The sequence below is a fragment of the Salvelinus namaycush genome, chromosome 34 (genome assembly GCF_016432855.1).
Source record: "Salvelinus namaycush isolate Seneca chromosome 34, SaNama_1.0, whole genome shotgun sequence".
NCBI lineage: Eukaryota > Metazoa > Chordata > Actinopteri > Salmoniformes > Salmonidae > Salvelinus > Salvelinus namaycush.
The window spans coordinates 38,462,112-38,488,694 of record NC_052340.1 but is presented as its reverse complement, the minus strand read 5'-3'; the positions used below and the strand labels follow the sequence as shown (position 1 = coordinate 38,488,694).

At 39.8% G+C, this 26,583-nt stretch overlaps 2 protein-coding genes across 2 annotated transcripts in view; both read left to right on the top strand.

The window, feature by feature from the left end:
* Positions 1–575: 575 nt before the first annotated feature.
* On the top strand, positions 576–5,493 carry LOC120028798 (extracellular calcium-sensing receptor-like). The gene is made up of 7 exons (XM_038974038.1): positions 576–781; positions 1,492–1,786; positions 2,310–2,599; positions 2,845–3,140; positions 3,384–3,604; positions 3,964–4,309; positions 4,577–5,493. The coding sequence occupies exons 1-7, from the start codon at positions 723–725 to the stop codon at positions 5,491–5,493; spliced, it is 2,424 nt and encodes an 807-aa protein (XP_038829966.1). The 5' UTR covers positions 576–722.
* Positions 5,494–6,536: 1,043 nt separating this feature from the next.
* The window catches only part of LOC120028793 (extracellular calcium-sensing receptor-like), a 40,192-nt gene continuing 20,145 nt past the window's right edge, over positions 6,537–26,583 (top strand). The window contains exon 1 of the mRNA XM_038974034.1: positions 6,537–6,881. Within this exon, the coding sequence (XP_038829962.1) occupies positions 6,831–6,881 (51 nt within the window). The 5' untranslated portion in view covers positions 6,537–6,830. The remainder of the gene's footprint in view (positions 6,882–26,583) is intronic.

The window sequence follows — 26,583 nt, the reverse complement described above, 5'->3', positions numbered from 1 at the left end:
ACTGTAGAGGAATTACTGTATAGAGCCAGCATACCAAGAAGACAAGACTGTTGGGTAAATACTGTGTAGAGTCAGCTTGCCAAGAGGACTTGACTGTAGAGGAAATATAAGTGAGGCAAAGTGCCAAATGGACTAGACAGTAGGGGAAATACTGTGCAGAGCCAGCGTGCCAAGAGGACTAGACAGTAAGGGAAATATAAGAGAGGCTCATGGTTATTGTGTGTCTAATGTATGTTTATGTCTATCTAAACCATTACAGTCAACGTAGTTCTGATGCTGGTGCATACACTCTCTATATCTGAAAGAATCAGGACCTGACTGGGTGAGCAGAGCAGCCTCTAGCCCCTCCCTCCTTGGCATTGCCAAACCCACAGTGTGGCCCCCAGAGGAATCTCCACAGAGGTACGGTGGGTATTTAAGCCAAAGTAGAGAGGTAACCTGACCTATGTGGGTCTTTGTGGCGCTGTATTACGCCATACCTTCTACACATCAGGGGAATGAGGCTCTCTCCGGCTCCTGCTCTGGATCCAAGTCTGGCTGGTAGTCTGGTTCTACTACATCTAGCTGTGGTGGCTGGTGGGCGTACCTTGCTTGCGTCTGCCTCTTCCTCTGCCTCGGGGCTGGAGTCTGTCAGATGCAGGCTCCAAGGCACCCCTCGTCCTCCGGTGTTCTCCCAGGACGGGGACTTTGTCATCGGGGGTGTTTTCTCCATTCATTACTATATGCACACTGTGGATCACAGCTACACCAGCATGCCTGAACCCCTGCAGTGCACTGGGAGGTCAGTGAGCGCAAGAGGGAGCAGGGGACAGGACTGTGGCTGTGTGGGGAGACAGATACATTGTGTTTTAAAGATACAGAGACAGTGTGTTTAAAGACAGATAAACAGTGTGTTTAATGACAGAGAAACAGTGTGTTTAAAGACAGATAAATAGTGTTTTAAAGACAGAGAAACAGTGTGTTTAAAGACAGATAAACAGTGTGTTTAAAGACAGAGAAACAGTGTGTTTAAAGACAGAGAAACAGTGTTTTAAAGACAGATAAACAGTGTGTTTAAAGACCGGTAAACAGTGTGTTTAAAGACAGAGAAACAATGTGTTTGAAGACAGATAAAGAATGTGTTTTAAGACAGATTAACAGTGTGTTAATGAGACAGTGTGTTAATGAGACAAACAGTGTGTTAATGAGACAAACAGTGTTTTAAAGACAGGTAAACAGTGTTTTAAAGACAGATAAACAGTTCATTGAAAGACAGATAAAAAGCGTGTTTGTGTCTGAGAGAGAAGGTAATTGTTACTTTTACTGTTACAAAGGATCACATTTTCAATTCCAGGCTGTCCTACAATGTCCTCAATTACAGACAACAGAAGTGTAGGCATATAGACAGTATGGAAAATAATACTAGATATTAGGCTGTTTGCCATGGTAACATTCTATAGGCTAGTTTATAATTCGTCAGGAGGTGCTCACTGACCCATCTCCTATTTACAGCATGGATTCCCGTGAGTTACGCTTCTCACGCGCCATGGTCTTCGCAGTTGAGGAGATAAACAACAGTTCGTACCTTCTACCGGGTGTCACGCTTGGTTATCAAGTGCACGACTCCTGCAACTCGGTCCCTATGGCCGTGAAAGTGGCCTTCCAGCTGGCTAACGGCCTGGACCCCATGTTTGATACCGGAGAACAGTGCTCGGGGTCGGCTACAGTGACAGCTATCATTGGCGAGTCTGCCTCCACGCCTACCATCAGCATGTTGCGCATCATCGGCCCTTTCGGCATTCCTCAGGTAAACTCCAGTGGAAAGAAATCATTCAGCTTCTTTTAATTTACTCTATTCCTAGTTTATATTCTCCTCTCTTTCAGGAATGAGTTCTACTTTTAATTTACTGTATTCCTAATGTATATTCTCCTCTCTTTCAGGAATGAGTCAAACTTTTAATCCATTGTATTCCAACTGTAAACTCCTCTCTTTCAGGAATATACATTTCTGTGTGAAATGATGTGGAGAAAGGCATTTGAACATAGACTGAGGACTATGAGTCTGGAGAACTTCTATAGGCATTTGAACATAGACTGAGGACTATCTTTCATAGGCTAGGTTGTTATGGGAGACCAGGGATTAGTTTTAATTTGTGTATCCTTTTCAATCTGGCCTAATGAAAAACAATGAGTTGGCTTATTATTATTAATGTCTCCCTAACATCAAACTACATAGCTAAATAAAAAAAGCAGGAAGTAGCCAATACATTAGAGTTGTTAGACTGACATGATGTTCTTTCTCATGTTTTCGACTGTCTGTTTCTACCTAGGTGAGCCACTCTTCCACCTGTGCGTGTCTGAGTGATAAGAAACAGTATCCAACCTTCTTCAGAACCATCCCCAGTGATCAGTTCCAGGCTGCCGCTCTGGCCCACCTCATCAAGCACTTCGGCTGGACCTGGATTGGGGCGGTCCGTTCCGACTCTGACTACGGTAATAACGGGATGGCGGCTTTCCTACAGGCAGCACAAGAGGAAGGCATCTGTGTGGAGTATTCTGAAGCCTTCTCCCTTACAAACCCACTCAGCAGAGTGCAACGGGTGGCCGACGTGATCCGCAGGTGATCCGTGATTACTTGTGAACTTTTCATTCATACAAATGCAAGACCGTATTTATAAAAAATACTATTGTTATTAATTTCTCTCTTTTCCAAAAGCTGATCTGTGAGACCAACATGATTTGCATATCTTAAACATGTCAAAAGTGTTGATTAATACTAATGTTCATGTTCACTTCACTGAGACATTCCAATGAATGACAAACATGACAAGCATATTAAGCATATGATATAATCATGTTCCCCAGCTCCACAGCCCGGGTGGTGGTTGCATTCGTATCCTCTTGGGACATGAGAATCCTGCTGAGGGAGATGGAACGCCTGCCCTCTCCTCCCCGCCAGTGGATCGGGAGTGAGTCCTGGGTCTCTGAACCAGATATGCTGCGCTTCGGCCTGTGTGCCGGGACCATTGGATTTGGCATCCAACGCTCTGTCATCCCCGGCCTCAGGGACTTCCTCCTGGACCTCTCCCCACAGAAGGTGTCCAACTCTCCCACGCTCACTGAGTTCTGGGAGGGAGCCTTTGGCTGTAGGCTGGGGATAGGTATCTATTTATCTATCTATCCATCCATCATCCATCCATTTGTCTGTCTATCTATCTATCTATCTATTTACAAGTCTGTCTGTCTCTGTCTGTCTGTCTGTCTGTCTGTCTGTCTGTCTGTCTGTCTGTCTGTCTGTCTGTCTGTCTGTCTGTCTGTCTGTCTGTCTGTCTGTCTGTCTGTCTGTCTGTCTGTCTGTCTGTCCGACTGTCCAACTGTCGGTCTGTGTGTCGGTCTGTCTGTAGGGATCTCTACAGGTGTTGGGGTTAAAGAGAAGGTGTGTGATGGCAGTGAGGATATACAGCAGCTACAGGCCCCCTACACAGATACATCCCAGCTGCGTGTCACTAACATGGTGTACAAAGCTGTTTACGCCATAGCACACGCCATCCACAGCATCGTTTGTGAAGAGAGAGAAAACTCCACTGTGAACTGTGACAAAAACCTTAATGTGAAGTCAACACAGGTGAATGACAAGTCCATAGTATAATTTCCTGATAAATATGTTTATTTAGACTACATGTATGAGGGCCTATGAGTTCTCATTATACTTTACAAATTCTTCTGAAGTAACACATCTGATAAATATGAGTTGAATTAATGTTATGTTTCTCTCTCTCCATCTCTCTTCCCTTCTCTCCATTTCTTTCTTTCCATCTTTCTTCCCCTTTCTCCATCTCTTATCTCTCTCTTCACCTCTCTCCATCTATCTCTCCATCTCTCATCCCCTCACTCATCTCTCTACCCTTATCTCCATCTCTCTTCACCTCTCTCCTTCTCTCTCGTCCCCTCTCTCTCTCTCTCCCTTGACCTTCTAACCCCCAGGTCCTGGAGAGATTGAGGAGGGTGAACTTCTCTCGTAACGGGTACCAGGTGTCTTTCGATGCCAACGGGGACCCAGTGGCCACCTATGAGCTGGTCAACTGGCAGAAACGGAAGAGTGGGAAGATGGAGTTTGTGACAGTGGGGCGCTATGATGCGTCCATGCCTCCTGACCAGAGGCTTGACATCGAGAGGGAAATCACCTGGGTAAAGAACAGTACACAAGTACCTGTGTCAGTGTGCAGTGACAGCTGTCCACCAGGCACTCGTAAGGCTATACAGAAAGGAAAGCCTGTATGCTGTTATGACTGTATCCAATGTGCAGAGGGAGAAATAAGTGATAACACAGGTAGGACTACAGGAACAGTTGGCAAAAATGTGTAGTAATTTCTATCACGGTTTACTAAGTAGTGGTTTATTCATATTACCAGCACAACAAAGGTAGTGTCTGTCAATCATGTTCCTGTTCTTATTATCTCATGTAAGCTGCACATTAATTCAACATTCTTTATTGTAAACTGACAAAGTGCAGCATTGTGGGACATGTATTTGTAAATAAATAAAACCTGAATCTATTATTATTAACAGTTGATGTCTGTTGCATTGTCCTGGTCAGATTCCTCAGACTGTCTGATCTGTCCCAAGGAGTACTGGCCCAACGCTGAGAGAGACCGCTGTATCCTTAAGCCTGTGGAGTTCCTGTCCTTCCACGAGGTCCTCGGAATCATCCTGACCGCCTGCTCTGTGGGCGGGGCTTGTCTGGCCATCGCCACGGCAACCATCTTCTACCACCACCGAACGTCGGCCATCGTCAGGGCCAACAACTCTGAGCTGAGCTTCCTGCTTCTCTTCTCCTTGGCTCTGTGTTTTCTGTGTTCTCTTACCTTCATTGGCCGGCCCTCTGAATGGTCCTGTATGCTGCGCCACACAGCGTTTGGGATCACCTTCGTCCTCTGCATCTCTTGTGTTTTGGGGAAAACAATAGTGGTGTTGATGGCCTTCAGGGCTACGCTTCCAGCCAGTAATATAATGAAGTGGTTTGGTCCTCCACAGCAGAGGTTGACTGTAGTGTCCTTCACGTTTGTCCAGGCTTTGATATGCACTCTGTGGTTGGTCCTGTCCCCTCCCTTCCCCATTAAAAACTTCACTACCTACAAGGAAAAGATCATTCTAGAGTGTGATGTGGGTTCAGCTATTGGTTTCTGGGCTGTGTTGGGCTATATAGGACTCCTGTCTCTCTTGTGCTTTGTGCTGGCTTTTCTGGCTCGGAAGCTGCCTGATAACTTCAATGAGGCCAAATTCATCACCTTCAGCATGCTCATATTCTGTGCAGTCTGGATCACCTTTATCCCAGCTTATGTCAGCTCTCCTGGGAAGTTGACTGTAGCTGTGGAGATCTTTGCCATCATCACCTCTAGCTTTGGGTTGTTCTTTCTATTATTTGTTCCTAAATGCTTCATTATTCTGTTCAGGCCGGAGAAGAACACCAAGAAACACCTTATGGAGAAGACATCCAATGATATACGTTATTAAGAAATTATTGAGGGGAAAAAACATTGTAACGTTCAGTTATATGGTTTATCATACATTTAGGTAGGACTACTCTGACAGAGATGACCAACAATGTTGCAGGTAATCATTGGTAACATTGTAACTAGTAACATGCAACAGGTTCAGTTTAGATATTCCAATGTTATGAGAGATTGTTCAAATCTAGAGTGTTAAAATCTAATTTGACCTGCTAAATGATGTGATTAGCAGTAGCCTACAGAGTGCAACCACTTCCATGTTGTTGGAGAAAAGCTTTATTCTTATATGAATTGATATAACATTGAAGTGCATGTGTTCAATTGATATTGTAATTCATCATATTATGTATTATAATAATATAATAAACATTTTCATAGACAGTTGAAGTCGGAAGTTTACATACACTTAGGTTGGAGTCATTAAAACTAGTTTTTCAACAACTCCACACATTTCTTGTTAACAAATTACACTTTTGGCAAGTCTGTTAGGACATCTACTTTGTGCATGACAAAAGTCATTTTTCCAACAATTGTTTACAGACAGATTATTTCACTTATAATTCACTGTTTCACACTTCCAGTGGGTGAGACTTTACATACACTAAGTTGACTGTGCCTTTAAATAGCTTGGAAAATTCCAGGAATATATATCATGGCTTTAGAAGCTTCTGATAGGCTGATTGACATAATTTGAGTCAATTGCAGGTGTACCTGTGGATGTATTTCAAGGCCTACCTTCAAACTCAGTGCCTCTTTGCTTGACATCATGGTAAAATCAAATTAAATCAGCCAAGACCTCATAAAAAGAATTGTAAACCTCCACACTCTAGTTCATCCTTGGGAGCAATTTCCAAACGCCTGAAGGTACCACGTTCATCTGTACAAACAATAGTACGCAAGTATAAACACCATGGGACCACGCAGGCGTCATACCACTCAGGAAGAAGATGCGTTCTGTCTCCTAGAGATTAACGTACTTTGGTGTGCGAAAAGTGCAAATCAATCCCAGAACAACAGCAAAGGACCTTGTGAAGATGCAGGAAGGAAACAGGTACGAAAGTATTTATATCCACAGTAAAACGAGTCCTATATCGACATAACCTGAAAGGCCTCTCAGCAAGGAAGAAGCCACTGCTCCAAAACCGCCATAAAAATGCCAGACTATGGTCTGCAACTGCACATGGGGACAAAGTGAACATCGTTAGGTTTGGAGGAAAAAGGAGGAGGCTTGCAAGCGAAAAGAACACCATCCCAACCGTGCAGCACGGGGGTGGCAGCATCATGTTGTGGGGTTGCTTTGCTGCAGGAGGGACTGGTGCACTTCACAAATAAGATGGCATCATGAGGGGAGAAAATGATGTGGATATATTGAGGCAACATCTCAAGAAATCAGTCAGGAAGCTAAAGCTTGGTCGCAAATGGGTCTTCCAAATTGACAGTGACCCCAAGCATACTTCCAAAGTTGTGGCAAAAATGGCCTAAGGACAACAAAGTCAAGTTATTGGAGTGGCCATCACAAAGCCTTGACCTCAATGCAATAGAAATTTTGTGGGCAGAACTGAAAAAGCATGTGCGAGCGAGGAGGCTGACAAACCTGACCCAGTTACACCAGCTCTGTCAGGAGGAATGGGCCAAAATTCACCCAACTTATTGTGGGAAGATTGTGGAAGGCTACCCAAAACGTTTTACCCAAGGTAAACAATTTAACTTCTTGAGGGCAGGGGGCAGCATTTTCACTTTCGGATAAATAGCATGCCAAAATTCAACTGCCTGCTACTCATCCCCAGAATATAAGATAGAAGATATAAGATAGAAAACACTCTGAAGTTTCTAAAACTGTTTGAATCATGTCTCTGAGAATAACAGAACTTATGTAGCAGGCAAAACGCTGAGGACAAACCATTCAGAATTTTTATTTTTTTTGATGTCACTGTGTTTTCAATTAAATTTCTTAGAGACACCAGATTTCTAATGGACTAGCTTGCAGCTCCTACCGCTTCCACTGGATGTCACCAGTCCTGGGAAATCGGTTGAGGTTATTCCTTTGTGTAATGAAGAAATAGGGCTATCGTAAATGAAGGTCACATGAAGTACATTTTTTGAGAGGCACGTTACGAAAAAAGTTGCGTCAGTTTGTTTTCTTTTTGTATTGAACACAGATCATCCCGTCTTCAAATTGATCGATTATTAACATTTAAAAATACCTAACGTTGTATTACAAAAGTAGTTTGAAATGTTTTGGTAAAGTTTACATGTAACTGTTGATATATTTTGTAGTGACGTGGCAAAAGTTGGAAGCTGTGTTTTTCTGGATGAAACGGTCCAAATAAATTGACATTTTGGATATATATCGACGGAATTAATCAAACAAAAGGACCATTTTGATGTTTATGGGACATATTGGAGTGCCAACAAAATAATTTTGTCAAAGGTAAGGCATGAATTATATTTTATTTCTGCGTTTTGTGTCGTGCTTGCAGTGTAGAAATATGCTACTCTCTTTGTTTACTGTTGTGCTATCGTCAGATAATAGCATCTTATGCTTTCGCGGAAAAGCATTTTTGAAATCTGACATGTTGGCTGGATTCACAACGAGTGTAGCTTTAATTTGGTATCTTACATGTGTGATTTAATGAAAGTTAGATTTTTATATCATTTTATTTGAATATGGCGCTCTGTATTTTCCCTGGCTCTTGGCCGGTGGGACGATTGCATCCCACCTGCCCCAGAGAGGTTAAAGGCAATGCTACTGTCATGAGAATTTTCAATCACAATGATAATAACTAACAATCAATAGCTTTGACCAATCCCCGAGGTTTGTTAGCCCATGGGTTTAATAATAATTAGGCAAAGACTCAGTTTATGCAAAAGGTTAGTACAGTTTATTCACGAGAACTTTCTAAAGTCAAGAATGAAAACACAGTCTTTATAACACACACAAACAAGTTCAAATCTTAACTTCTTCTGGCTGCAAGCCCGAGGTCGGTACACTTATGACAACAGCCAGCTCAAGTGCAGGGCGCGAAATTCAAAAGATATTTTTTAGAAATATTTAACTTTCACACATTAACAAGTCCAATACAGCATTTGAAAGATAAACATCTTGTGAATCCAGCCAACATGTCCGATTTTTAAAATGTTTTACAGCGAAAACAGCACGTATATTTATGTTAGCTCACCACCAAATACAAAAAAGGGCAGACATTTTTCACAGCACAGGTAGCATGCACAAAACCAACCTAACTAAACAAGAACAAACCAAACTAACCAAGAAACAACTTCATCAGATGACAGTCTTATAACATGTTATTCAATAAATCTATGTTTTGTTCGAAAAATGTGCATATTTGAGCTATAAATCAGTTTTACATTGCAGCTACCATCACAGCTACAATCAGAAATAGCACCGAAGCAGCCAGAGTAATTACAGACACCAACGTCAAATACCTAAATACTCATCATAAAACATTTCTGAAAAATACATGGTGTACAGCAAATGAAAGACAGGCATCTTGTGATTCCAGCCAATATTTCCGATTTCTTAACCTCTAACGAGCCTCAACCCCGGATCCGGGATCACCCCCCACCCCCCCCCACACTGATTAGCATCGCTAGCATAGCGTCACAATTAAATAGTAGCATCTAAATATCATTAAATCATAAGTCCAAGACACCTAATGAAAGATACAGATCTTGTGAATAAAGCCACCATTTCAGATTTTTAAAATGTTTTACAGGGAAGACACAATATGTAAATCTATTAGCTAAACACGTTAGCAAAAATCACCATTTTTCTTTGTCCACCATTTTCTCTCAACACCAGTAGCTATCACCAATTCGGCTAAACTAAGATATTGATAGCCACTAACCAAGAAAAAACCTCACCAGATGACAGTCTGATAACATATTTATGGTATAGGATAGGTTTTGTTAGAAAAATGTGCATATTTCAGGTATAAATCATAGTTTGCCATTGCAGCCAGCATCACAAATCTCACCAAAGCTCCTAGAATTACTACAGACAGCAACGTGTATTACCAATTTACTCATCATAAAACATTTCTTAAAAATACACAGCACATAGCAATGGAAAGACACAGATCTTGTGAATTCAGACAACATTTCAGATTTTCTAAGTGTTTTACGGCGAAAACACAATAAATCGTTATATTAGCATTCCACATACGCAAACGTTACCCGAGCACTGATTCTAGCCAAAGAGAGCGATATCGTATCATCGCCAAAATATATTAATTTTTTCACTAACCTTCTCAGAATTCTTCAGATGACACTCCTGTAACATCATATTACAACATACATATACAGTTTGTTCGAAAATGTGCATATTTAGCCATAAAAAACCGTGGTTATACAATGAAAATAGTAGCAAAACAAGCCTGGAAATGTCGGTCGCCATCTTTGAGTGATCTAGTTTAATCAAAAGCTAATCATATACTTGACTAAAAAATACAGGGTTGACAGGAATCGAAAGACAAACTAGTTCTTAATGCAATCGCTGATTTACATTTTTTAAATTATCCTTACTTTTCAATACAGGTTGCGCCGAGCGAAGCTATACAAAACAAAATGGCGGCGTAAGCGTGTAACATTTTTCGACAGAAACACGATTTATCATCATAAATTGTTCTTACTGTGAGCTGTTCTTCCATCAGAATCTTGGGCAAAGAATCCTTTCTTGGGTCTAATCTTCTTTTGGTCGAAAGATGTCCACTTGTCCGTCGAAATGCCCACTAACGTACGACCGGGACCCCCAAACGTGCCCAGCGCTTCAAAGTGCACAACAAAGCAATGCCTCAAAATCGCACTAAAAGGATATAAATTGCTATACAACGGTTCAAATTAACTACCTTATGATGTTTTTAACTCCTATAACGAGTAGAAACATGACCGGAGAAATATTACTGCCTACACTAATGCTTGGAAAAAGTGCAGGTCGGTGTCCACCGCGCGCCCGGTGCATCTGGAAAAGAGTTCCTACCTACAGGTTTTTTCCATTTATAGTGGCTGTGATTGCGCAATCGATACCGTTCAAAGCGTCATCACGTAAAGGCATCCAGGGGAAGACGTAAGCAGTGTCCGTATCCTCATAGCAATAACAGTGGCCTTTAAACTGACTCCAGATCAGGGGCCAAAATGTGTGAAATCTGACTCCATGTCAGGGAAATTGCTGTAGAATGAGTTCTGTTCCACTCAGAGACAAAATTCCAACGCCTATAGAAACTAGAGACTGTTTTCTATCCAATAATAGTAATAATATGCATATTGTACGATCAAGAATTGAGTAGGAAGCCGTTTCATCTGTAGAGACAATTATGCTAATTTGAAACAGCACCCCCTATAGTCGCAAGAAGTTAAGTGTTTTACAGCGAAAACACAATATAGCATTATATTAGCTTACCACAATAGCCAGAAACACAAGCCATTCCCCAGCAGCAAAAGTTAGCGATCGTAACAAACCAGCAAAAGATATATAATTTTTGACTAACCTTGATAAGCTTCATCAGATGACAGTCCTATAACATCAGGTTATACATACACTTATGTTTTGTTCGAAAATGTGCATATTTAGAGCTGAAATCAGTGGTTATACATTGTGCTAACGTAGCATCTTTTTCCCACAACGTCCGGATAATTTTCTGGCACTCACATATTCTGACCAAATAACTATTAATAAACATAACTAAAAAATACATGTTGTATAGGAAATGATAGATACACTAGTTCTTAATGCAATCGCCGTGTTAGAATTCTAAAAATAACTTCATTACGATATGCAGTTTACGTTATGGCGAGAGCGTGCCCAAAACCTGGCCGCAACCTACTTGTACAACATGTTCGACAGATATATGAAATAACATCATAAAATGGGTCCTACTTTTGATGATCTTTCATCAGAATGTTGTACAAGGGGTCCTTTGTCGGGAACGATCGTTGTTTGGATTTAGAATGTCCTCTTCTCCAGTCAATTAGCACGGAAAGCTAGCAAAGTGGCGCTAAGCTCTCCTTCGTGAACAAACGCAGACAACGCAACACGCCTAACGTCCCGAAAAAATTTCAATAATCTAATAAAACTATATTGAAAAAACATACTTTACGATGATATAGTCACATGTATCAAATAAAATCAAAGCCGGAGATATTAGTCGTCCATAACAACAGCTTATCAGAAGGCAAATCCAGGTCCCTTCACGCGCTCTCCAGAAAACAGGAAACTGGTGACACGTCATACAAAGAGCATTTTTTTCGAGCCCAGATCAAGTTATACACTCAATTTCTTCTCTCACTGCCTGTCGACATCTAGTGGAAGACGTATGAAGTGCATGTATTCTAATAAATATCAAGGACCTTATTAGGCAGGCCCTAGAAGAGAGCATCGATTTCAGATTTTCCACTTCCTGTCAGGAAGTTTGCTGCAAAATGAGTTCTGTTTTACTCACAGATATAATTCAAACGGTTTTAGAAACTAGAGAGTGTTTTCTATCCAATAGTAATAATAATATGCATATTGTACGAGCAAGAGTTGAGTACGAGGCCGTTTGAAATGGGCACCTTTTATCCGGCTACTCAATACTGCCCCTGCAGCCCAAACAGGTTAACAGAACTGATTTGGCAGGCAAAAACCTGAGAAAAATCCATTCAGGAAGTAGTTTGTTTTTTGGTTTGTAGTTTTCTATTCAATGCCATTACAGTATCCCTTGACTTAGGACTCGACTTGCAGTTTCTATGCCTTCCACTAGATGTCAACAGTCTTTAGAATGTGTTTCAGTCTTGTATTCCGAAAAATTAGGAAGTAAGAGCAGTCTGAATGAGTGGACCCTAAAGTTTCACTGACCTTTTTCCTGCGCAAGACCGAGAGAGTGTGTTTCTTGTTTACATTTTATATTGACAACGTTATTGTCTGGTTGAAATAGTATTGATTATTTAGGCTAAAAACAACCTGTTGTTTGAATATAAACATAATTTGACATGTTTCTATGAACTTTACGGATACAATTTGGATTTTTTTGTCTTCCTGTTTTGACTGCGTTTCAGCCTGTGGATTACTGAAGAAAACGCGCAAACAAAACTGAGGTTTTTGGGTATAAAGAGACTTTATCGAACAAGAGGAACATTTATTGAGTAAATTAATGTCTGCTGAGTGCAACCATATGAATATCATCAAAGGTAAGGGATTCATTTTATCTCTATTTCTAAACTGTGTAACTGTTCTATCTGGCTGGCTACTGTTTGTAATGATTTGCCTTGTGGGCTATGTTCTCATAATCGTAATGTATGCTTTTGCCGTAAAGCATTTTTTAAATCTGATACCGTGGTTGAATTCACAAGAAGTTAACCTGTTTCGGCTGCAAGCCCGAGGTCGGTACACTTATGACAACATCCAGCTCAATTGCAGGGCGCAAAATTCAAAATCTATTTTTTTTAAATATTTAACTTTCACACATTAACAAGTCCAATACAGCATTTGAAAGATAAACATCTTGTGAATCCAGCCAACGTGTCCGATTTTTAAAATGTTTTACAGCAAAAACACCACGTATATTTATGTTAGTTCACCACCAAATACAAAAGAGGACAGACATTTTTCACAGCACAGGTAGCATGCACAAAGCCAACCTAACTAACCAAGATCCAACCAAACAAACCTAGAAACAACTTCCTCAGATGACAGTCCTATAACATGTTACACAATAAATCTATGTTTTGTTCGAAAAATGTGCATATTTGAGCTATAAATCAGTTTTACATTGATGCTACCATCATAGCTACAGTCAGAAATAGCACGGGAGTAGCCAGAGTAAATACAGACACCAACGTCAACTACCTAATTACTCATCATAAAACATTTCAGAAAAATATATGGTGTATATCAAAATGAAAGACAAAGATCTTGTGAATAGAGCCAATATTTCCGATTTTTTAAGTGTTTTACAGCGAAAACACAATATATCGTTATATTAGCTTACTGCAATAGCTAACACACAACAGCATTGATTCCAAGTAATCGGTAGCGATAGCACAGTTCGACAGATATATGAAATAGCATCCCAAATTGGGTCCTTATCTTTGTTGATCTTACATCAGAATGTTGTAAAGGGGTCCATTGTCCAGAACCGTCTTTGTTTGGATCCAGAACGAACTATTTCCCTCTTGAATTGGCAAGCACACTGGCCGTGCGGCGCTAACCTCTCCTTCTTGAACAAATTCTTCCAACGCATCACGTCTAAAGTCCCGAATAAATTTCAATAATATAATTAAACTATATTGAAAAAACATACTTTAGGATGATATTGTGACATGTATCAAATAAAATCGAAGCCGGAGATCATATTCACCTATAACGACGGTTTTCCAGGAGGCAATTCCAGGTCCAACTTCGCGCCTTCGAAAAAAAAAATAATGGCGGACCTCTCACTCCAAGAGGATGTATTCAATCCCAGAACGAGATAATCAAGTCATTTCTGCTCTCACTTCCGCATGACACCCAAGGGAAGGTGTATGACGTGTTTCTATAGTCCCAAGTGACATGCCCTTTTATAGACAAGCTCTTAAAAAAAGACCTCGCTTTTGGAAATCTCACTTCCGGATAGGAAATGGGCTGCAGAAAGAGTTCTGGTTCACGTAGAGAAATAATTCAAACGGTTTAAGAAACTAGAGAGTGTTTTCTATCCAATAGTAATGATAATATGCATATTGTACGAGCAAGAATTGAGTAGGAGGCCGTTTGAAATGGCCACCTCTTTCCAGGTTACTCAATGCTGCCCCTTGCAGCCATAAGAAGTTAACCTATACGGTCCGAATAATGATGATCCAAGCTTCTTTGACAATATATATAAGAATGTATCAACTCTACAAGCAACACTAGACTCTATTATTATAGTGGGAGATTTTAATACGGTCTTAAATACCTCTATGGACCGGAAAGGAAATCACACTACAAACTATCACCCTCAGGCACTTAAGGAAATCAGGAATGTCATGGATATATTGGAATTAGTGGATATATGGAGACTTAAATACCCTGACCTAGTGAGATATACATGGCGGAGGCTTAATCAAGCTAGTCGCCTTGACTACTTTCTTATATCATTCTCTCTGGCACCAAAAGTTAAAAAGTGTTTGATAGGGGACAGAATGCGGTCGGACCATCACATAATTGGCATATATATTACTCTTACAGAATTTCCACGTGGGCGAGGATATTGGAAATTTAATCAAAGCCTACTAGATGATAAATTGTTTAGAACTAGGACAGAAGAATTTATAACTGACTTTTTTAGACATAACATAGGTACAGCAGATCCCCATATTGTATGGGACACTTTTAAGTGTGCCTTTAGAGGCCATGCAATTCAGTACTCATCTATAAAACAAAAGCAATTTCGATCAAAAGAGTCCATATTAACAAAGGAAATTGAAGGACTAACAGTACAGTTAGATAACAATAAAAACGGTACCATAGAGGCACAGAATAAGTTAGAGGAAAAACAAAAAGAAATGGAGGAACTTATTCAAGAAAGATCCAGTGTAATATATTATAAAAATAAAGCGAACTGGATGGAATATGGGGAAAAATGCACCAAATTCTTTTTCAATCTTCAATATAGAAATGCTACCAAAAAATACGTATTAAAACTTGTTACAAATGATGGAGTCACGCATGATTCACCAAATTATATTTTGAAAGAGGAAGTAAAGTACTTTAAGAATATGTTTTCGTTTCAGGCTCCTCCATCTCCACTAACTGAAACTAATTGTATGGATTTTTTCCCTAATAATAATGTAAAATTAACATCTGTACAGAAAGACTCATGTGAAGGCCTAATTACAGAGGAGGAACTACTTGATGCAATTGGGGCCTTTAAGGATGGGAAAACTCCAGGACTGGATGGCATACCAGTGGAAGTATACAAACATTTTTTTGATATACTCAAAGGACCATTATTAGCTTGTTTTAACCACTCCTATATAAATGATAGATTATCAGACACGCAACAAGAAGGTGTGATATCATTATTACTGAAACAGGACCCAAGTGGTATATATAAAGATCCAGTCCATTTAAAAAATTGGAGACCTCTTACACTTCAGTGTTGTGATGCAAAAATCCTAGCAAAATGCTTGGCGCATAGAATAAAAAAAGTTTTGTCAGATATTATTTATCCTAATTAGACAGGTTTTTTACATGGATGATACATTGGAGATAATATAAGGCAAGTACTGGAAACAATAGAACACTATGAAATACCGGGGACACCAGGCCTGGTTTTCATAGCTGATTTTGAAAAGGCTTTTGATAAAGTACGACTGGAGTTTATATATAAATGCCTAGAATATTTCAATTTTGGGGAATCTCTTATAAAATGGGTTAAAATTATGTATAGTAACCCTAGGTGTAAAATAGTAAATAATGGCTACATCTCAGAAAGTTTTAAACTATCTCGAGGAGTAAAACAAGGTTGTCCACTATCGGCATATCTATTTATTATTGCCATCGAAATGTTAGCTGTTAAAATTAGATCAAACATTAATATTAAGGGATTAGAAATCCAGGGCCTAAAAACTAAGGTGTCATTGTACGCTGATGATTCATGTTTTCTTTTAAAACCACAACTAGAATCTCTCCACGGCCTCTTAGAGGATCTAGATACATTTGCTATCCTCTCTGGATTAAAACCAAATTATGATAAATGTACCATATTACGTATTGGATCACTAAAAAATACACATTTTACATTGCCATGTAGTTTACCAATTAAATGGTCTGACGGAGATGTGGACATACTCGGTATACAAATCCCAAAAGAAAGAAATGATCTCACTCCAATAAATTTTTATAGAAAGTTAGCAAAAATAGATAAGATCTTGCTACCATGGAAAGGAAAATACCTGTCTATTTGTGGGAAAATCACCCTGATTAACTCTTTAATCATATCACAGTTTACCTATTTGCTTATGGTTTTGCCTACACCTAGTGACCTGCTTTTTAAATTATATGAACAAAAAATATTCAATTTTATTTGGAACGGCAAGCCAGATCAAATTAAAAGGGCCTATTTATATAACGAATATGAATTCGGAGGGCATAAATTATTAAATATTAAAGCATTAGACCTCTCACTAAAGGCATCAGTCATACAAAAGTTATACTTAAATCCAAACTGGTTCTCTAGTAGATTGGTACGAATGTCTCATCCTATGTTCAAGAAGGGCCTTTTTCCCTTTATTCAGATTACACCTGCTCACTTTCGGTTGCTTGAAAAGGAAATAATCTCCAAAATATCTTTATTTTTTAAACAAGCCTTAGAAAGTTGGTTGCAATTTCAGTTTAATCCACCTGAAAGGACGGAACAAATAGTACAACAAATCTTGTGGTTAAATTCAAATATAGTAATTGATAAAAAAACTGTATTTATCGAAGAAATGTTTAAAAAAGGTATAATTTTGTGAATGATATCCTAAATAGGACTGGTGGAGTAATGTCACACATGCAGCTAATACAGACATATGGAAATGTCTGCTCTACCCAAAATTACAACCAATTAATTGCAGCATTACCACAAAAATGGAAGAGGCAGGTAGAAGGGGATAAAAGTAAGGAACTTGTATGTCGGCCTTATATTAAAGAACATAAATGGTTAAAGAAAAGTGTAATAAATAAAAACATATACCAATTTAATTTAAGGACCAAAAAACTGACAGCTGTGCCATATAAATTGCAAAATAGTTGGGAAGAGATTTTCGATGTACCCATTCCATGGCACATGGTTTATGAATTGATACGCAAAACAACGCCGGATTCAAAACTTCAAATTTTTCAATTTAACCTCTAACGCCTCACAAACCCGGATCCGGGAGCACCCCCAACACAAAAGCTGACTAGCATAGCCTAGCCTAAAGTTACAGGGATATCATAAAATAAAATGTTCATGAAATCACAAGTCCAAGACACCAAATGAAAGATACAGATCTTGTGATTCAAGCCATCATCTCTGATTTGTAAAATGTTTTACAGGGAAGACACAATATGTAAATCTATTAGCTAACCACGTTAGCAAAAGACAACAATTTTCTTACTCCACCATTTTCTTACTGCATCAGTAGCTATCACCAATTCGGCCAAATAAAGATATTGATAGCCACTAAAAAAGAAAAAACCTCATCAGATGACAGTCTGATAACATATTTATTGTATAGGATAGGTTTTGTTAGAAAAATGTGCATATTTCAGGTATAAATCATAGTTTACAATTGCACCCACCATCACAACTCGACTAGAATAAATACAGAGAGCAACGTGTATTACCTAATTACTAATCATAAAACATTTCTTAAAAATATACAGCGTACACTAATTGAAAGACACAGATCCTGTGAATCCAGACAATATTTCAGATTTTCTAAGTGTCTTACAGCGAAAACACAATAAATCGTTATATTAGCATAGCACATGTGCAAACATTACCCCAGCATTGATTCACGGCAAAAAGAGCGATAGCATTATCACCACCAAAATGTATTAATTTTTTCACTAACCTTCTCAGAATTCTTCAGATGACACTCCTGTAACATCACATTACAACATACATATAGAGTTTGTTCGAAAATGTGGATATTTAGCCACCAAAATCGTGGTTAGACAATGAGAAAAGTAGCCAAGCTGGTCAGAAAATGTCGGGCGCCATATTGGACAGTGATCTAGTCTTATACATAAATACTCATAAACTTGACTAAAAAATACAGGGTGGACAGCGATTGATAGACAATTTAATTATTAATGCAATCGCTGAATTACATTTTTTAAATTATCCTTACTTTTCAATACAGGTTGCGCCAAAGCGAAGCTACCCCAAAGAAAATGGCGGCATAAGCCTTTAACATTTTTCGACAGAAACACGATTTATCATCATAAATAGTTCTTACTATGAGCTGTTCTTCCATCAGAATCTTGGGCAATGAATCCTTTCTCCGGTCTAATCGTCTTTTGGTCGAAAGATGTCCTCTTGTCCCGTCGAAATGGCCACTAACGTTCACCATGCACTCGAAAAGTGCCCAGTTCCTCGAAGTGCGTCACACAGAAATGCCATAAAATCGCCCTAAACGGATATAAATTGCTATAAAACGGTTCAAATTAACTACCTTATGATGTTTTTAACACCTATAACGAGTAAAAACATGACCGGAGAAATATTACTGGCTAAACAACAGCTTGGAAGGAGGCAAGTCCGATGTCCATCGTGCGTCAGGCGCAGAGACGAAAAGAAATGTACTTCCGGTCATTGGTGTTTTATACAGGCCCTGATTGCGCAATCGACTCCATTCAAAGCGTCACCACGTACTGACATCTAGAGGAAGACGTAGGCAGTGTTTGTTTCTCCATAGCATTTACAGGGACCTTACAACTGACCTGGGAACAGGGGCCAAGATTTCTGAAATCTCACTCCCTGTCATGAAAAGTGCTGTAGAAGGAGTTCTGTTTCACTCAGAGACATAATTCCAACGGCTATAGAAACTAGAGAGTGTTTTCTATCCAATAATAATAATGATATGCATATTGTACGAGCAAGAATTGAGTACTAGGCAGTTTAATCTGGAGACCGATTTATGCTAAGTCGAAACAGCACCCCCTATATTCGCAAGAAGTTAAATTATTGTACAAAATTCTTGCAACTAATAGAATGTTATATATATGGGTGATACAATCTTCCCAGCTCTGCAGATTCTGCTGTGAGGAGGCAGAGTCATTAGACCATTTATTTTGGTATTGTCCGCATGTAGCTCGTTTTTGGTCACAGGTCCAGGAATGGTTGAAGAATTGCAACATTTGCGTAGAACTAACGCTACAGATAGCAATACTGGGGGATTTGAAAAGCCATAGTCAATAAATCAATAATATAATAATTATTTTAGCAAAAATGTTTATCTTTAATTTACAATCCGTGGAAGCTATGAGAATAGGAAGATTCAAATCTTTTGTGAAGCATCACAGCACAGTTGAAAAATATATGGCAAATAAAAATCCGAAATGGATGATGTTGGAAGATAGATGGGAAAGGTTGAGTGGAGCTGAAGGGTGGGACTAATAACAAGATAAACAATGTAGGGCATACGGGATCTGTGAAATGTGTATAGGTGCGGAGCTATTGTGAAATAGCACAGTTACAAGTGGAAATCAAACTGGATGGACAACAGAAATAGAGGAAGGACTAAGAACAAACAAGAGAGAACTATTATAAAGTAGACTGTGTCTGTAAAATGTGTATAAGATGTATAAATTGAAGGTAAAAACAGAAATGTTTATCAGTTTACTCCAATTGGGGGATCGGTGGTAGGGTTTGCGGGGAATAATAATAAAGGTATACTCTTTAAAAAAGTATGTATGTCTATGTAGGTATGTGTATGTATATATGTGTATATGTATGCATACGTGAATGGATATATATATTTACCCCAAAAAATATGGGGGATTGGAAATGATGTAGACAATTACATTGGAAGCAACATTCTTTCCGCAATATTAAGCTGATCCACCCCCAGAAAAAAAAAAAATAAATAAATAAAATAAAGTCTGTTAGGACATCTACAAGTCAATTTTCCAACAATTGTTTACAGACATTTTATTTCACTTACAACTCACTGTTTCACACTTCCAGTGGGTGAGACGTTTACATACACTAAATTCACTGTGCCTATAAATAGTGTCATGACGTTGCCCTCTTTGGATACAGCGAGCACCATCCCCCTACCTCTCTCTCTCTCTCTCCTACACCCGGGCTGCTGTGGTCAGAGAGGTTGTAAATTCCTAGAGGAGATTCTTCCTCATGGCCAGACAGTATAGCGAGAGAGTGAGTTTCATAGAGAGAACCAAGGAATTTCTTCCAGCTCACAGAACTGGAGAACCCGAACAACATTCATGTTCTGGAGAATGTATAAAAGATCGGTGAAGTAACTAGCTACAAACTGGTCCATTTGGTACAATTTTGTGAAACTCATGAGAGACAATACAGCCACATTACCATAACCCTGTTTATACAAGAGTCTCAGTTATGAGGCTTACATCTAATTGTTGTATAAAATGAATGAGTAAAGATGAAACTATTGGTGAAATTATGTAATGTTATTTTAGACTGTTTAACTTATTTGGGCTGCAGGGGGCAGTATTGAGTAACTTGGATGAAAGGTGCCCATTTCAAACAGCCTCGTACTCAATTCTTGCTCGTACAATATGCATATTATTATTACTATTGGATAGAAAACACTCTCTAGTTTCTAAAAACGTTTGAATTATATCTGTGAGTAAAACAGAACTCATTTTGCAGCAAACTTCCTGTCAGAAAGTGAAAAATCTCAAATCGAGGCTCTGTTCCAGGGCCTACCTAATCTTTTGCTTGAAATCTATTAGTATACATGCACTTCATACGCCTTCCACTAGATGTCAATAGGCAGTGAGAGAAGAAATGGAGTGTATAGCTTGATCTGAGGTCGAATAAGAGCTCTTGGCATGACGTGACACCAATTTCCTGTTTTCAGGAAGGCGCGCTAAGGAACCCGGGGATTGCCTTCTGAACAGCTGTCGTTATAGACGGCTACTATCTCCGGCTTTGATTTTATTTGATAAATGTGACAATATCACCGTAAAATATGTTTTTTCAATATAGTTTAATCAGATTATTGAATTTTTTTCGGGAGTTTTGGCGCGTTCCGTTCTTTGCGTTTGTTCACGATGGTCAGCTTCGCGCCACTTGGCAAGTTTTGCTTGCTAATTCGAGAGGGAAAAATGACATTCTAAATCCAAACAACGATTGTTCTGGACAAAGGACCACTTGTACAACATTCTGATGGAAGATCAGCAAAAGTAGGACCCATTTATGATGTTATTTCCTATTTCTGTGGAAAATGTGTCGTTGTGTTTTCCGCTTTGATTTTGGGCGCTCTCTCGCAATAACGTAAGCTGGATGTCGTACTGAAGTTATTTTTAGAATTATAAAACGGCGATTGCATTAATCTTGTCAATAGGGGGAGCTGTTAGCACTATTTCTTTCTTGGTCTTCCCAAATTAAACTGCCTCGTACTCAATTCTTGCTCGTACAATATGCATATTATTATTACTATTGGATAGAAAACCCTCTCTAGTTTCTTAAACCGTTTGAATTATGTCTCTGAGTGAAACAGAACTCATTCTGCAGCACATTTCCTGCCAGGGAGTGAGATTTCTGAAATCGAGTTCCCTGTTCCCAGGTCAGTTTATAAGTCCCTGTGAAGGCTGTGGGGCTACAAACACTGCATACGTCTTCCTCTAGATGTCAGTAAGTGGTGACAATTTGAATGGAGTCGATTGCGCAATCTGGGACCTTATATAAGACCCTGGAGCGGAAGTACCTTTCTTTTCAACCGTGCGCCTGATGCAGAATGGACGTCGGACTGGCCTCCTTCCAAGCTTTGGTTTAGCCAGTTATATATCTCCGGTCATGTTTTTATTCGTTATAGTTGTTAAAGACATCATAAGGTAGTTAATTTATAACCGACTTATAGCAATTTATATCAGTTTATTGCGATTTTCTGGCATTTCTTTGTGACGCACTTTCAAGAGTTGGACACTTTTCCGGTACATGCCGAACGTTAGTGGCCATTTCGACAGGACAAGAGGACATCTTTCGACCAAAAGACAATTGTTCTGGACAAAGGACACCTTTCCCAAGATTCTGATGGGGGTTCATCTAAAAGTAAGAACTATTTATGCTGATAAATCGTTGTTCTGTTGAAAAATGTTAAATGCATAAGCCGCCATTATTTTTTGGGTAGCTTCGCTTTAGCGCACCCTGTATTGCGCAGTAAGGTTAATTTTAAAAATGTAATTCAGCGATTGCATTAAGAACTAATTTGTCTTTCAATTGCTGTCCAACCTGTATTTTTTTAGTCAAGTTTATGAATAGTTTTCGATAAAAATAGGTGTCTTTCCAAGATGGCGCCGGACAGATTGCTTGAGTAGTTGGACACTTTTCTCATTGTATAAGCACGATTTGTGCCGCTAAATATGCACATTTTCGAACAAACTCTATATGCGTTGTGTAATATGATGTTACAGGACTGTCATCTGAAGAATTCTGAGAAGGTTAGTGAAAAAATGTATATATTTTGGTGGTGATAACGTTATCGCTCTTTTTGCCTTGAATCAATGCTGGGGTAATGTTTGCACATGTGCTAAGCTAATATAACGATATATTGTGTTTTCGCTGTAAAACACTATGAAAATCTGAAATATGGTCTGGATTCACAAGATCTGTGTCTTTCAATTGCTGTACGCTGTGTATTTTTAAGAAATGTTTTATGATGAGTAATTAGGTAATACACGTTGCTCTCTGTCGTTATTCTAGTCGATTTGTGATGGTGGCTGCAATGGTAAACTATGATTTATACCTGAAATATGCACATTTTTCTAACAAAACATATGCTATACAATAAATATGTTATCAGACTGTCATCTGATGAAGTTTTTTCTTGGTTAGTGGCTATTTATATCTTTATTTGGTCGAATTGGTGATAGCTACTGATGGAGTCAAAAACTGGTGGAGTAAAAAAATAAGTGTCTTTTGCTAACATGGTTAGCTAATAGATTTACATATTGTGTCTTCCCTGTAAACATTTTAAAAATCAGAAATGATGGCTTGATTACCAAGATGTGTATCTTTCATCTGGTGTCTTGGACTTGTGATTTAATGATATTTAGATGCTACTATTTACTTGTGACGCTATGCTAGGCTATGCTAGTCAGCTTTTTTACTCGTGGGGGTGCTCCCGGACCCGGGTTTCTGAGGAAGTAGAGGTTAAGAACTAAGCTATCTTTAATTTGCTGTCCAACACGTATTTTTTAGTAACGTTTATGAATAGTTATTTGATTAGATTAGGTGCCTCTACAAGATTTCTCCGGACATTGTTATTGCATTTTGCCTAGTATTCACATTGTATAACCACGATTTGTGCTCCTAAATATGCACATTTTTGAACAAACAATATATGTATTGTGTAATATGATGTTATAGGACTGTCATCTGATGAATTTTGAGAAGGTTAGTGAAAAAATTAATATCTTTTGCTGGTTTATTCGTTATCGTAACTGTTGGATTGAGTCAATGCTGTTGTGTTTTTGGCTATTGTGGTAAGCTAATATAATGCTATATTGTGTTTTCGCTGAAAAACACTTAAAGAATCGGAAATATTGGCTGGATTCACAAGATGTTTGTCTTTAATTTGCTGTACACCATGTATTTTTCATAAATGTTTTATGATGAGTATTTAGGTATTTCAATTTGGTCTCTGTAATTGTTCTAGCTGCTTCCGTGCTATTTCTTATTGTAGCTGCAATGTAAAACTATGATTTATACCTCAAATATGCACATTTTCCGAACAAAACATAGATTTATTGTATAACTTGTTATAAGACTGTCATCTGATGAAGTTGTTTCTTGGTTAGTTTGGTTGGTTCTTGGATAGTTAGGTTAGTTTTGTGCAAGCTACCTGTGCTGTGAAAAATGTCTGTGCTTTTTTGTATTTGGTGGTGAGCTAACATAAATATACGTGGTGTTTTCGCTGTAAAACATTTTAAAAATCGGACATGTTGGCTGGATTCACAAGATGTGTATCTTTCATTTGCTGTATTGGACTTGTTAATGTGTGAAAGTTAAATATTTCAAAAAAATATCTTTTGAATTTCGCACCCTGCACTTGGACGGGCTGTTCTCATAAGTGTACCGACACCGGGCTGCAGCCATAACAGGTTAACTTCTTTGGGGTAGGGGGCAGTATTTTCATGTCCGGATGAAAAGCATGCCCAGAGTAAACTGCCTGCTACTCAGACCCAGATACTAGGATATGTATATAATTAGTAGATTTGGATAGAAAACACTCCGAAGTTTCTCAAACTGTTTGAAGGATGTCTGTGAGTATAACATAACTCATATGGCAGGCTAAAACCTGAGAAAAAATCCAACCAGGAAGTGGAAAATCTGAGGTTTTTAGTTTTTCAACTCTTTGCTTATCCAAGATACAGTGGAAATGGGGTCATGTTGCACTTCCTAAGGCTTCCACTAGATGTCAACACTCTTTAGAACCTTGTTTGATGCTTCTACTGTGAAGTGGGGGCGAATGAGAGGGGATTGAGTAAGGTCTGCCATGAGCTGACCATGCGCTGAACATGCACTTTCATGTGAGAGTTAGCTTGAGTTCCATTGCATTTCTGAAGACAAATGAATTCTCCGGTTGGAACATTATTGAAGATTTATGTTAAAAACATCCTAAAGATTGATTCTATACTTCGTTTGACATGTTTCTACATACTGTAATATGACTTTTCGTCTGAACTTTTGCCTGGACCTGCCCGCGCATCGTAAGTTTAGATTGTGTACTCAAATCACGAACAACAAGGAGGAACTTGGACATAAATTATGGACATTATCGAACAAAACAAACACTTATTGTGGAACTGGGATTCCTGGGAGTGCATTCTCATGAAGATTATCAAAGGTAAGTGAATATTTATAATGCTATTTCTGACTTCTGTTGACTCCAACATGGCGGATATTTCTTTGGGTGGATTTGTCATCTGAGCGCTGTACTCAGATTATCGTATTTTGCTTTTTCCGTAAAGTTATTTTGAAATCTGACACAGTGTCACGAATCCCGCCGAGGATGGTGCCTCTTCCTGTTCGGGCGGCGCTCGGCGGTCGTCGTCACCGGCCTACTAGCTGCCATCGATTCTTTTCTTTTTGTTTCTGTTAGTTTGGGCTGATTGGGTGCACCTGTTTTGAGTTTAGTTTGGTGGGTAGGCTATTTAAGGGCAGGTAGCCAGCTGGCTTTTGTGCGGGCTTGTTTATCTGTTATTTGGTGTTGGATTGTGATGTGGATTTTATTATTTTCTCGGGACAGTTTAGTCCGGTGTTTTTGGACTCGTCTTTTCATGCGCCCGTGTGTTTAGGGCAGGATCGTTTCCCCTGTCAATTGGAAAATAAATCCACTTTCTGGAAACCCTGCTCTCTGCGCTTGACTCCTCCACCCAGTACTCCTAGCAGCTCTGACAGAAGCCCGCACCTCCTATGGAGTCAGCAGAAGCAGCGACCACCCCTCTCCCAACTATGGAGGAGGGTGTCCATCATCATACAGCTGTCCTTCATCGTATTGGGTCAGCGATGGACCAGATGATGGAGAGGATGGAACGATGGGAGAGGAGTGGTCTCCCGACGCACCCTTCAGCTCCCCTGCAGACGACACAACCCACTCCTACAGTGTCATCGGCTGGGACCAGCATATTGCGTCTCACCCCCCCGAGGGTGTACGATGGAGCAGCGGCGGGTTGCCAGGGATTTCTGCTCCAGCTTGAGCTTTACCTGGCTACCGTGCGTCCGACTCCCTCGGGTGAGGAGAGTGTAAGCCTCCTTGTCTCCTGTTTGTCGGGGAGGGCCCTGGACTGGGCCAACGCAGTCTGGAACAGCCCAGACTCGGCTCGGGACCATTACGCGGAGTTCACCCGTCGGTTTCGAGCGGTGTTCGACCACCCACCAGAGGGCCGAGTGGTGGGTGAGCGTCTGTTCCACCTCAGACAGGAGACGAGGAGCGCCCAGGATTTCGCTTTAGAGTTCCGGACCTTGGCTGCTAGTGCGGGGTGGAATGACAGGGCCTTAATAGACCATTACCGTTGCAGCCTCCGGGAGGACGTCCGCCGGGAGCTAGCTTGTCGGGACACCACACTCTCCCTCGATGAACTGATAGACATGTCGATCCGACTAGATAACCTGCTAGCTGCCCGCGGGCGTTCAGAGGGGGTCCTGTCCATTCCACCTCCCAGCCCTCCCGCTCCAACTCCGATGGAGTTGGGAGGAGCTGCATCTAGGGGGACCGGAGGAGGTGGCTCCTCTTGCACCTACTGTGGCCGGAGAGGCCACACTTCGGACCGGTGCTGGAGGAGTCCATCTGGGAGTCGGGATGGCAGGCGGAATACTCCTCGGCCACCCCAGGTGAGTGGGCACAAGACTCACCCAGAGCTCCCTGTTGGTCACATGTTTTTGGTTATTTTTTTCCCTGC